The sequence below is a fragment of the Paramisgurnus dabryanus genome, chromosome 6, assembly GCF_030506205.2.
Source record: "Paramisgurnus dabryanus chromosome 6, PD_genome_1.1, whole genome shotgun sequence".
Lineage (NCBI taxonomy): Eukaryota > Metazoa > Chordata > Actinopteri > Cypriniformes > Cobitidae > Paramisgurnus > Paramisgurnus dabryanus.
In genome coordinates, this window is record NC_133342.1 from 34,138,710 (window position 1) to 34,149,791 (window position 11,082).

Consider the following 11,082-nt stretch of genomic DNA (forward strand, 5'->3'; position numbering starts at 1 on the left):
ATTATTAACCTCATAATGATGGCACTTTATGTCGAGAGCGTTCCCATAAAAGAAAAATTACACACGATCCTATCAAAGGAAGTAACTGCTGGTTAGTTGTATTCCATCAACCATTAAGCACAAGCATTTGCCCGTTTCTCTCCATTCACAGTCTCTTGGTCAAATGCCACTTTGTCTTGGCGAGGCACATGGGCGCTATGTAGCAGGGCAGCTGACTGCCCCTCTGATCACATTCATTGCATACGAGATCAGATGGCCGGGTCGTCCGTGGGATTGGGCGGCGGAGGCGCATAATGAGGGTTACTGGAGTGGCATCGTGAGGATTATCTATCCTCATACTTCGGACAAAAGCTTCGTGAATTATCGTAGAGGAAAGGTGGTTATGAAGGCGCTCTCTCTTTCTCTCTCTTTGACAGGCGGGTTTGGATGCCGGCAGCATTAATGCGGTTACGAACATCCAACTGTGTAAATGATGGATGGCCTGTGAAAGATGGAATCTGCCAAGTACAACATTAGCAAAAATCAACAGTGTCAGAGCGATAAGAGCCGATCTGTAGCTCTGACGTTATCCTTTTATCACACGCGTGTCCCTGGACTTCCAGTTCGCCAACTGGCTAATTTTGAACAGAGCTGGGCTAATAGCAAAGCCGTTTTGGGAGCAACTAAAACGATCATTCGTTATGCCAGGCACACACGCTTACATACTTCAAGCATTCCATCACTTTAATGTTTACAGAATTACTGTAGGGCTTTGGGAGACCTGGAGTGAGGCAGGAACTAAAATGTTAAAGTAGATTTGGGAATGCAAGTGTTTAGAAGCTAAATATGGAGGCGAGGTATATTATTGCATTTTAAGCACAAAGCTGAAAGGAAAAAAGGATACCAGGAACTAAGATTATAAAAATGAGGTAATTAAAAAATGCCATGATCATGGGACTTCAACATTCAGAAATGTTCAGTTTCATCTCTTTCAAGGTTTCGCTTTATTCAAGGCTTTCATGAGGCCAGGACAGTATTTTTCTCCCTTATGCAATTCTCCGTAACTAGGTTAAGCCAGCTTATGTATGGTGAATAGGTGTATCTAACTAATGCCCTCCTATGGACACCCAGGAGACTGGAGACTGCAGGATGGATGCTTTACATATTCTCTGCTTCTTTTACTTTCAAATCTCTTGGTTTCCCCGGCATGTACCTTTCACAAAATGTGAAAAATCATGCCATTTTTGGTTTCCAAATAAGTTTCCAACAAAAAGGTCACTGTGGTCTTGTAAATCATTTTTTCTTCTTTTTTTTGAAGTACAGTAAGCACATAAAGTGCTGTGTATGTGCACGTGGGCTATGCAGAGGTGAAAACCTGCATGTGTGCAATTTATGTAACTGCTCAAAATACGTTTTAGACGTGACTTTGCTTAGCACCCTTTATTAAGCTCATGGGTTTTTTCAAGGAAGTCTAAACCAGAGGCATAATCATTATACATTGATTTAACATGATGTCTTACAATAATAATTGCAACACTGAAATCTAAGAATAAATATATGCACATATCTGTCCCCGCCTTTGTGAAATAGACTGTGAAAAGGTACTTACTTGGACGTGATCAATATTTCCCAAAAGTTTACATGTCGTGACCGTATCTTGGTCCATAAAACCCTTCAATAAGTCCCAATAAAGACAATCTACTCAATTCGAAAATACAGATTCAACACAGCACTCAACAGTTATACAATAACTGCAGTATCTCTATTGCTGAAGGACAATTTTCAGGTAAATAAAAATCTTTTCAAAGCAAACAAGGTGAAAGCCAAGACCGCACGCTCAGCATTCATACACGTGACTAGTCCGGTATGTTAATCGACATTGCAGTTTTTGCAAAACAGCACTTGATTCTTTTCCATCAAATGTAAATCTATGTGTTTTAGATAAATAAAACTGTAATACAAAAATACTCATTTACAACATTGCTGGCTGCTCTTGTGAAGGCACTTTAAAAAATTTGAATTAGGGATTTCCTCCAGAGCAACTTGAGGGAAAACCGTACATCTTACATCGCATTCATTCTCTTTCCATCCATCTTACCATGTTTATTTAGGATGTGCAGTCTTATATCTGACTTATGTCTTAGAACTGATATGATCTCTCCAGCATATCAATGTAATCCACCTTTGTTTTGAGTCTAGCCCTCAGCTCGGGGTAATCACTTTGGGTTTGATTAGGACATCCTGTCCTTGTCCCTGTGGTGCTTGTGATCGTTTGCTTTTGTCTGACATCCTGTTTCACGTGTGGGAACTCTGAAGGTGGCTGCGTGTGCCTGTCAGGCAGGTTGTTAAAGGGGGCAGTTGTGCCAAAAAGACTGTCCACCAGTCCCACTTTGGGAGTGGGACCCTGGCTGTCAATGACAGTTGGACAGAGTATTCCGTTTTCATGAAAGCCAGCAATGTCACCACACGGTACTCCGACACTGGCAATAGTATTAATGGGAGAGCTGGAGATAGCCAATGTCCACTCCTTTTCCTTCTCCATCAACGTTCTGTAATGTGATCCGCTCTCATTTGTCTCGGTGAAAGGATGCTTCTGCCCCGAGTCCTCCTTTCCTCTTTTGTAAACCGGGTTACTGCACATGTGAGAGGTGGCAGCGCCGATGCTATCGTACACGTGATTGGTGGGAGGAGTCTCTGGTAAGGTGGGTGGCTGTTCTGTAAATATTCCACATTCCATCTGAATGCCTGCCAAGCCCACTTCCCCTTGCCTCTTAAAGGGGAGCTTTTCACGCTTTTTAAGAGCATATGCACAAAGAGCCGCAGCGGCAAAGAAGGCAGACACGAACAGAACCAACAGGCTGAGAATGAGAACTGAGAGCGGTATGGCACCTTTCGGCGGGTGTGCCCCAACTCCAGGATACGTGGTGATGAGCCCACCGTCCGATTCGGATGGAGACAGCGAAGAGCGCCGAAGCTCAGGGCAAATGACCTCTGAATTCAAAGTACGTAAATCCTTTCCCGAGACCAGCTCTGGGGTCTTACACACTACCTCTCCTACTATGACCACTGAACTCAGTGTGTCCAGCCACTCTTTCAGAGGAATAATGTCACAGGAACAATCCCAGGGGTTCTGATTCAGGTCGATCTGGACCACAGCATGCAAGTGTTCGAGAACGCCGCTGACCGGGAGGCAATGAAAATAGTTGTTGCGCAGGTTCAGGCGTGTTAGTGATGTACCTGCGAACGCTCCCACGGGTAGTGTGCGCAGGAGGTTGTTGTTAAGAAAGACTAGCTGCAGCGAAGACATTAAACTGAAGGCAGCCGGCTGGATTTCTCTTATTTCGTTGTATTCAAAATACAAATATCGAAGATTCTGCAAGCCGTGGAACATATCAAGAGTTAACCTTTCAATGTTATTACCATTCAGGTAAAGGCTTCTCAAATTAGGCAGATTAACAAAAGCCCCTTCTTGGACATAGAATATCTGATTGTTACCCAAATGCAATAAATCAAGACTGGAAAAATTCCAAAAATCTGACTTATAAATTCTCTGAATGAGATTTCCACTTAAGTAAAGCTTCTTAGCATTTAAGGGTCGGGGCATTAACTCAGAAATGTTTCGAAATCCATTTTCTTTACAGTTGACTGTCAGACCAAGATCGTTAATGTGCAAGTTACAGGTGCATCCAATGGGGCAAATTATTGGTATAGGAGGTCGTGTCTGATATCCAGCTATGGGTGGCTGATTAGGGAACACACTGCGGGGTGTTGGAGGTGTCTTTGAGGACCTAAACCTTTTTGTAGGCTTTGGAGTCCTTTCTCTTTGTTCTACAGAAGAGACTGTGTTTTGATTTGGGGAGACTATAGATGACGGCTTTGTAGGCCTTACCCTTCCTGTGTAGGATGGTAGGTGCGGGATGCCTAGAATTGACTCAATCTCTGCCTCGCTCAGTGTGGGACACAGCTCATTGCGTTTGATCTCTCTAAGATCCTTTCCATGGAGGTGGAAAGGGTACTCGCATGTGATCTCTCCGACGACCGCAGTGTACGGTATCCGCTCCAACCAGGCCTGGAGCTGGATGATATCACAGACACAGTTCCAAGGGTTCTCCTCCAACTGGATTTCCATGAGACTGCGACCAATATATTCCAAAATCCCTTTATAAGCCAACGTCTTTAATCGATTTCCTCTCAAATCAAGGTGTGTCAGAGAGACAGATCGGAAAAGAAAAGTCGGTAGCATGGGTATTAAATTGTCATTAAGGATGAGCACTCTGAGTTTGTGAAGATTTCGAAACGCCCCGCTGTCTATCCTCTTGATAACGTTATAGTCGGCCTGAAGGTATTCCAAACTTTCCAGTCCGAGAAACGTGTCGTTCCGAAACACTTCCAGCTTGTTTTCGTGAAGGTACAATCTCTTCAAGGAGGCCAAACCATTGAAAGCTCCAACATGAATGTCCTGCAAGGCATTATTGCCCAGATTAATGGCCACTGCATTGTTCAAGTGCAGAAAACTGTTGAAGTAGAGCTTCCGTAAGGAGTTTTTCTGCAGGTAGAGCTTGAACGGTCTAAGCCACGTCTGTGAGACCTGGCTAATATTTGTAAATCCTTTCCCGTCACAATGAATGTGAAACAGGCCTTCCTTCACCTCACAGTAGCAGGGCTCAAAGCAAGGCTCGTCTATTTCTTCTGAATCGTCAAGTAGAGGGATAGGAGTCGTCCATCCGAGTGCAATTGTGCTTAGCAGCGTAACCCACAACATGCTTTCACCAAAAGCAGGCACGTACATAGCCTCAAGAGCTCCTTCACTGCACTGAAAAAAATACAACAGGTTTAGTGCCTTGAATACAGAGTGGATGATGAATATTGATCAATCCAAATGATCTTGACTTTTGACAAGCTTGTCTTGGAAATGACGCAAAAGGTTATCATCTATACACTTACTGCATCTTAGTTGCTCTGTCTGCAGCTTTTAACAGCAAAGTACATTGTCAAAAGCTAAAATTAAGTCTTCAATAAACAAGGTCAGCAAAACGCACCAGTGCTTAATATTAAAAGTATGCCTGCTGCATACACCATAGTGATATTGAGAGTGAAGATGCAATACGTTAGCGACCTACAGTAATCCATTTAAAGGCATCATGCTTCTATAGAGGTTTTACTTTAGTTTCTAAATCAGCTAATGACTCTGGAATATCAATTTGACCTCCATGGAAAATACCCCCCCACCACCACCTATTAGCTAATGTGCACAGCAGGGCACTTAGGAATGTGATGTTAATAAGACCTAGGTTATATTGATTGCTGATGGGGTATATGTGCATACAGGTCACTGTAATAATGTAGCTATCCAAGGGCCCACCCCTAATGCATGCAAAGTATTTTACTGCAAGAAATTTTTTCTGGTTAACAGAAAGAATCAATATTTTTGTGTTGCCTACTCCTTGATATTACGATTTATTAACATTATCAATAGGCAACCCTACAACATAAATCTTAATATATATATATAAGAGACTATATATGAGATGTATTACCTCTTGGTATCTACAAAGTTCAAACTGAACTAGATCATCACATCGTCCTTCTAACAGAATAGCCCCAAAGAGGGCTATGCAATACAGACATAAGGAAACCATTGACTGCATGAAAAAAGCTAAACTTACAGAAACCAGTTTGGATGTGAATGTAACGCTTACTACCTCACGAAAAGCGATACTTGTCGCGATATTACACAGTAAGAGAAATAATTAACACATTGATAAGCCATTGCGCTAAAATCTAATCTACAGTAATAGCATTCGCCTTTGTCTGGCTTTCCCACCGACCGCGTCCGGATCCATATCAGAGACATTGAGCAGAAATCATTGAGCTACTCACTCAGGTTGCTGCAGTGCAATGAAAAGATCATAAGACGCTTTAAATGATGCTGCTTCTTGCCATGTCACCACCGTTCAGCTACTTCTTCTCCTCTCCTCTCTCTCTCTCTCGTGGTTAAGGCAAATAGGAGAGCCGGAGACGTGACAGGACTGCAATGTCTCAGAGAGGTTTGCTTTAGGATGCAGGTCCGCTCCCCTGACGAGCGCTCAACAGTGAAGACAGCGCACGCTGCAGTTCAGCACCAGCGCGAGGACTGACGATCTTCGCCTATGTCACCACATGAACTGTTTGAAAAAATAAAGCGCTACGATTGGGAAAGTTGGCGTTGCGATAAATCGCAGGATAGTACTGCTGCGGACTTCTTTCGGTTTTTAAGTTAAAAACAGATATGTAACGAGCGCGCGCGCGCCCGTAGTCCTGCTATGAAATGCTCCATATGCGCGAGATGAGGGTAGCAACGCGGCAAATCGAGTGGCACAGTGTACTGTATACAGGGGCTTTTTGAGGTGTTTTTAATGTAAAACATGTTTGCGAGATTTTACGTTTGTTTACAAAGAAAATAGTTCAGATATCACCGATTCCTGACGCGCGCGCGCTTGACAGTTTTACTTTTTTTTTTAACATGCATGCATTTTTTTATATTATTACTGTTCCTGGTGCGATAATCGTTCACGGATGACTTGTTCATCATTTCTTATGGCATTAGGGCCCTAACAATTTAATGAAACCTTATTTTGGTTACCATGGAAACATAGTGCCATCTGCTATTGCACAACAGGCGCTTCATACATGGACATGTTGCTTATTTTGGAACTGAGAATGAACAATGTTGACATGATGCCCACTTTGTTGATTTCTCATGTGACTAGTTAATTATCCTATGAATCACAGGATAATTACTGTACAGCTATGGGTTTGTCATTTGACAGTGATATACATAAATAAATAAATAGGCTAGCTTTTGCATGTATTGTTATAATTGTGGAATATGCTAACCTTGATGTACCTCATTTGTGAGTCTCTTTGGATAAAAGCTTTTACCATTTTTCAAATATTAAAACAAAAAACAATATCTGACCATAACCCCCAACCACTAAATTCCTCACATACATCCGCAGTAATATTCTGAACACACAGGCATAGTTTTCCTTTATGTTGAATTTCCCACAGGTAACCAAGAGTCTTAGATAAACCTAGTTAATGCTCTGTCTCAGCAGCTCTCTGCCTCTGAGCATTAAAGCATTTTCCTGAAGACCTGAAAAAAAATCTTTAATGCCGTCACACAGATCCATGCTACAGATCTAAACGTGTTCCAGTGAATTAGCTTGTGACAGCGGCTTCTTCTAAAGCCTGTTAAAGGTGATTAAAGCACTTTCTTCATCAAAACGGTGCAAGAGCATTCAAGAAAGAAACAGCCTGTTAAAGGGAAACAACCAGAAATCATTCAAGCAACAAAGGGGATTTTGGTTGATATTATGTTAAAATTACAATGAATGTGATATTAGCTACATTTACATTAAATCTATTAAAGATGTATTAGCTTGGCTTGGTTTAATAGATCTTTTTTTTGCAGTCATAAGACAGTGAGGTGATGGGGCATGTGATTGACAGGATAGTAATGGGGTCCTGAAACCCAACCGTCTCTAAAAACTAATGCCAGAATCTGACCTGAAGCCTCACTCAACTGCCTTCAGTAAAACAATTCAATCTCTCTATCCTTAAAGGGATAGTTTACTCCAAAATGCTTTCTTTTTATATTAAATAATACCCTGGCTATAGGGGGTTAATTTTGTGCCAAAGGGCCCCAGTGTTATGCCTTTTTATAAAATTATTAATTAATCATAAATTATGTGTAATTAAACCTAAGAAAAATGAGTCTCTACACTGTATAATTTAATATGTTTAGTTTATTCAAATTCTCTTTCACGTCATGATATTTTTTTTTTGGGGGGGGGGGGTGAAAGTTTGAAAAAAATGTCTAAATTTGCAACAACCGCAGAATTACAATTGGCGGTGTAATTTCTCGAGAAAATCAGATGTAATATGGTGGTCAGACCATATGAAGCACAATTAGCCTGAAGCTGGTTATTAATTACCCAGCTGTGGCAATCAGAAGATGAAGGGCGTAACTAACACTGAGGTGTTGAGGAGGGGGGTATCTCAATCCACAAGTGCTCCTACTATCTAGTTAAGGGTGCACATCTGGAAACCACAGAGCAATGACCTTTCTCCTTGAGAAAATAGACCACAACGAAGTACTGTCGGCTTTGAGCTAATTAAACTACCCCCCCTTCCATTGTAATAAAGTTATAAATGTGTTGCCATGGGAACCTGCCCTTTGGAGTCCCCATGTAAACTCCTGATAGATTATGTGCAGTGGATGAATGGTGGCTGTGCTATATTTAAGAAATACATTTAACAAGACAGGCAAGCACTTAAACATAGATGGTAAATATTCAAATATTAAAGTTTATTTTTATGGACAAATCACCACTACACTGTCTCAGGGTTTTTATACACTACCAGATTTCTAAGTCAATTATTAAAGGTGACGTGTGACATGTAATGCTACTAGCATTACAAAACAAAACTGCAAAATTTCTATTGGTCAGTATAATACATAGTCCCGCCTTCCACTCAGTCATTGGTAGAAATAATGTTGCTATGTCAAACAGCATGTGGTTTTTAGTTACATTCATCCATTTAAATACTACCATTTTTTGTGTTTGAAATTCCTTATTTGCATTGGAATGCTTTGCAACCAAAAAAATATTGCACAAAATATTTCTACATCCTTACAAAAAAAGCTGCTGCTCAATGCTCACAAAACCAAACTCAACATTTTGCGACACCGCATTTTATATACAACGAAGATGAGTGCGAGGGAAATCACCTCTTATTGTGTCACGTATCATACTTGAAATCCTTCAACATTGCATCAGTGCAACCACAGTCAATGAAGCAGAAATGATGCCATGACGAGGGCTCCCCCTGCTGGACGCAGTTGCTACTACTGAAAACAATGAAAGCTCCTTCATGGGAATATAATACCCAGTCTGGATTATGCAAGGAATGAAATTAGTATGGATATCTCTACTTAGAGAGCATTCAAAGGTAAAATATAGAAACAATTAAATAGAATTACATTTCTAGACCTGTTCTAAACATCCGCAAATAAGGGCTTTCCTATTCATTCATTTACTCACAGCAGGCACTATGACTTACTGTATATTTTACATTGCGTAGATGCACAAACTAACATGCCTAACATGTGACTGCAGCAATACTGTGACTTGTGAGAGCAATTATTTGTAACCTACTTTTCACACTTATATTGATAGTCTCATAATGACTGTTCTGCTCACCAGTATATCGTTCCACTTGTGGTTGTCATGGATGCAGCATTTATCAGTCTCTTTCATAGGGTATCTGTAGGTAATTAAATGAAAAGGGAATGCAGTTTGAAAAGAACACTTGAGCCTTGCTATGAGATGCTGTGATGTTGGTATGCTGTCATGTTCTCTATAATGAACGTTTGTATACAAAGATGTATTGAAGTCAATTCAAACATGTTGTATAGCCTGTTTTTCTATATAATAGTATCTATTTAACTAAATCGAACTGAAGTGTAGCTTTGGAATTATTGCTATACAAACATGTTTGTACAGGATGTATCTAAATGATTTAATTAAATTACATTTGTAGGGAAAATTATTATAATGCATAAGATCTCTTAGTCTCAGAATCATACTGACTGCATCATGACTTAAGTTACCTTTCATCCCTTTGGATTCATTTACATTTCTACATAAACTGGTCATTTTGGTCTGGCACAGCAATAGCCACGCTCCATCAAAATTGGAGATTGATGTTGGTCTGAACAGTTTTATGCATTTGGCAGACAAATTGGTACACCTAGTGCTGCAAATTCAAGCTTTGTTTTTGCTACTGTGTTTACATTATACATTTCTAACTATCTATGGCTAAATGCACATGAGAACACCCAGAATTACTGACTTGCATAATGCTGAAAAGCTTTGATTTTTATCAGTCTGTATAAGACAAAATGTCTAAAAAAAATTTCATATAGTGGCGTTGTACCAAACTGATTGTGTGCCACATATGGCAAAAAAATATTTTGAAATATATTTCAATATATGAATATATTTTATATTGGGGTTGGACTTTAGACACATGGCCAAGGAAGACATAAAAGACAATATCTGTGTATGTTTCTTCTTCTTTTATCCCTTTGGGGGCGATCTCTTCTTGAATACTATAATATAAATTTTTAATGAAACAAGAATATGAATACAATATATTCATATTCTAGCAATGCTCTCCCACATATTTTCTATCATCATTGGTATAAGTTCCAGAAAGGTGTTATTGACTAGAAATTAAACTGTTATACACAATCTTGCTGTTAACATTTCTTTAGTCATTTTGGCATTCCTGCAGCCTAAAACACTGAATGCACCCTTATAGTTTTGGTGCCAAAACCCAGGAACGCCTGCAGTTTGTTCTTCCGAAACCTGGGATCCCACCATCTATCCATCAATATAAGATGAACATGAGCCGGATGATGCAACAGAAGCAAAGTAATAAATCAAGAAAATGGCTTCAGTAGAAGAAACCATATAGCGCTTAAACTGAATGAGTGACCCAGTCTGAACATCTCACGTAATGGAGATGCTTTGGCATGATTCACACCAGACCACAGAAAAAAAAACTGCTGAACTGAAAATGTAAAGAGGAATAAAGCTAAATTGCACCTGCTATTGTGCAGGGTGGGGGTTATTGCTGTCAAGAGACATGCGGTAATTTACTGTAATCTAAGGGTTACCATATTTTTATGCCTAGTACAGCGAATGTTTAAATGATGTGTTCAGTAAAGACATGAAATTAAATGCATTTTTATCAAATTAATATGAATAGGATTGTGAGTGATTATTTACTAGAAGTATCTACTAATATAACAGTACCCTAATAGCCTACTACAGTATTTGGCAAATACTAAATTAAATTATTAAAACCACGAAAACCATTTCCTGTTTATGTTAGTGGGGAAAACCTTCACATGTGGCTCCATAGCGGATTACTGAAACTACACTGTTGACAGGCGTCAAGCTTATGTTCTCTTTAACGGTACCTCTGACCAATCAGAAAGCGTCGTTTCTACGTCAACAATTTCTGACGAATCAGAACTCACCTTGTTGCATA

At 40.0% G+C, this 11,082-nt stretch overlaps 1 protein-coding gene across 2 annotated transcripts; it reads right to left on the reverse strand.

The window, feature by feature from the left end:
- Positions 1-1,418: 1,418 nt before the first annotated feature.
- Positions 1,419-6,662, reverse strand: slitrk3b (SLIT and NTRK-like family, member 3b). Of its 2 annotated transcripts, none has more exons than XM_065277036.1 (2): positions 5,860-6,662; positions 1,419-4,787 (listed from the first exon to the last, which is right to left on the reverse strand). In XM_065277036.1, the coding sequence occupies exon 2, from the start codon at positions 4,766-4,768 to the stop codon at positions 2,120-2,122; it is 2,649 nt and encodes an 882-aa protein (XP_065133108.1). In that variant the 5' UTR covers positions 4,769-4,787; positions 5,860-6,662; the 3' UTR covers positions 1,419-2,119. The 2 variants fall into 2 exon arrangements, with proteins under 2 accessions (XP_065133108.1, XP_065133107.1); XM_065277035.1 differs by having other exon boundaries at positions 1,419-4,792; positions 5,860-6,661.
- Positions 6,663-11,082: the final 4,420 nt, after the last annotated feature.

What these genes read in the sequence shown, in the direction of transcription:
- slitrk3b (XM_065277036.1), bottom strand. Translation starts at nt 4,768, where the DNA reads ATGTACGTGCCTGCTTTTGGTGAAAGCATGTTGTGGGTTACGCTGCTA.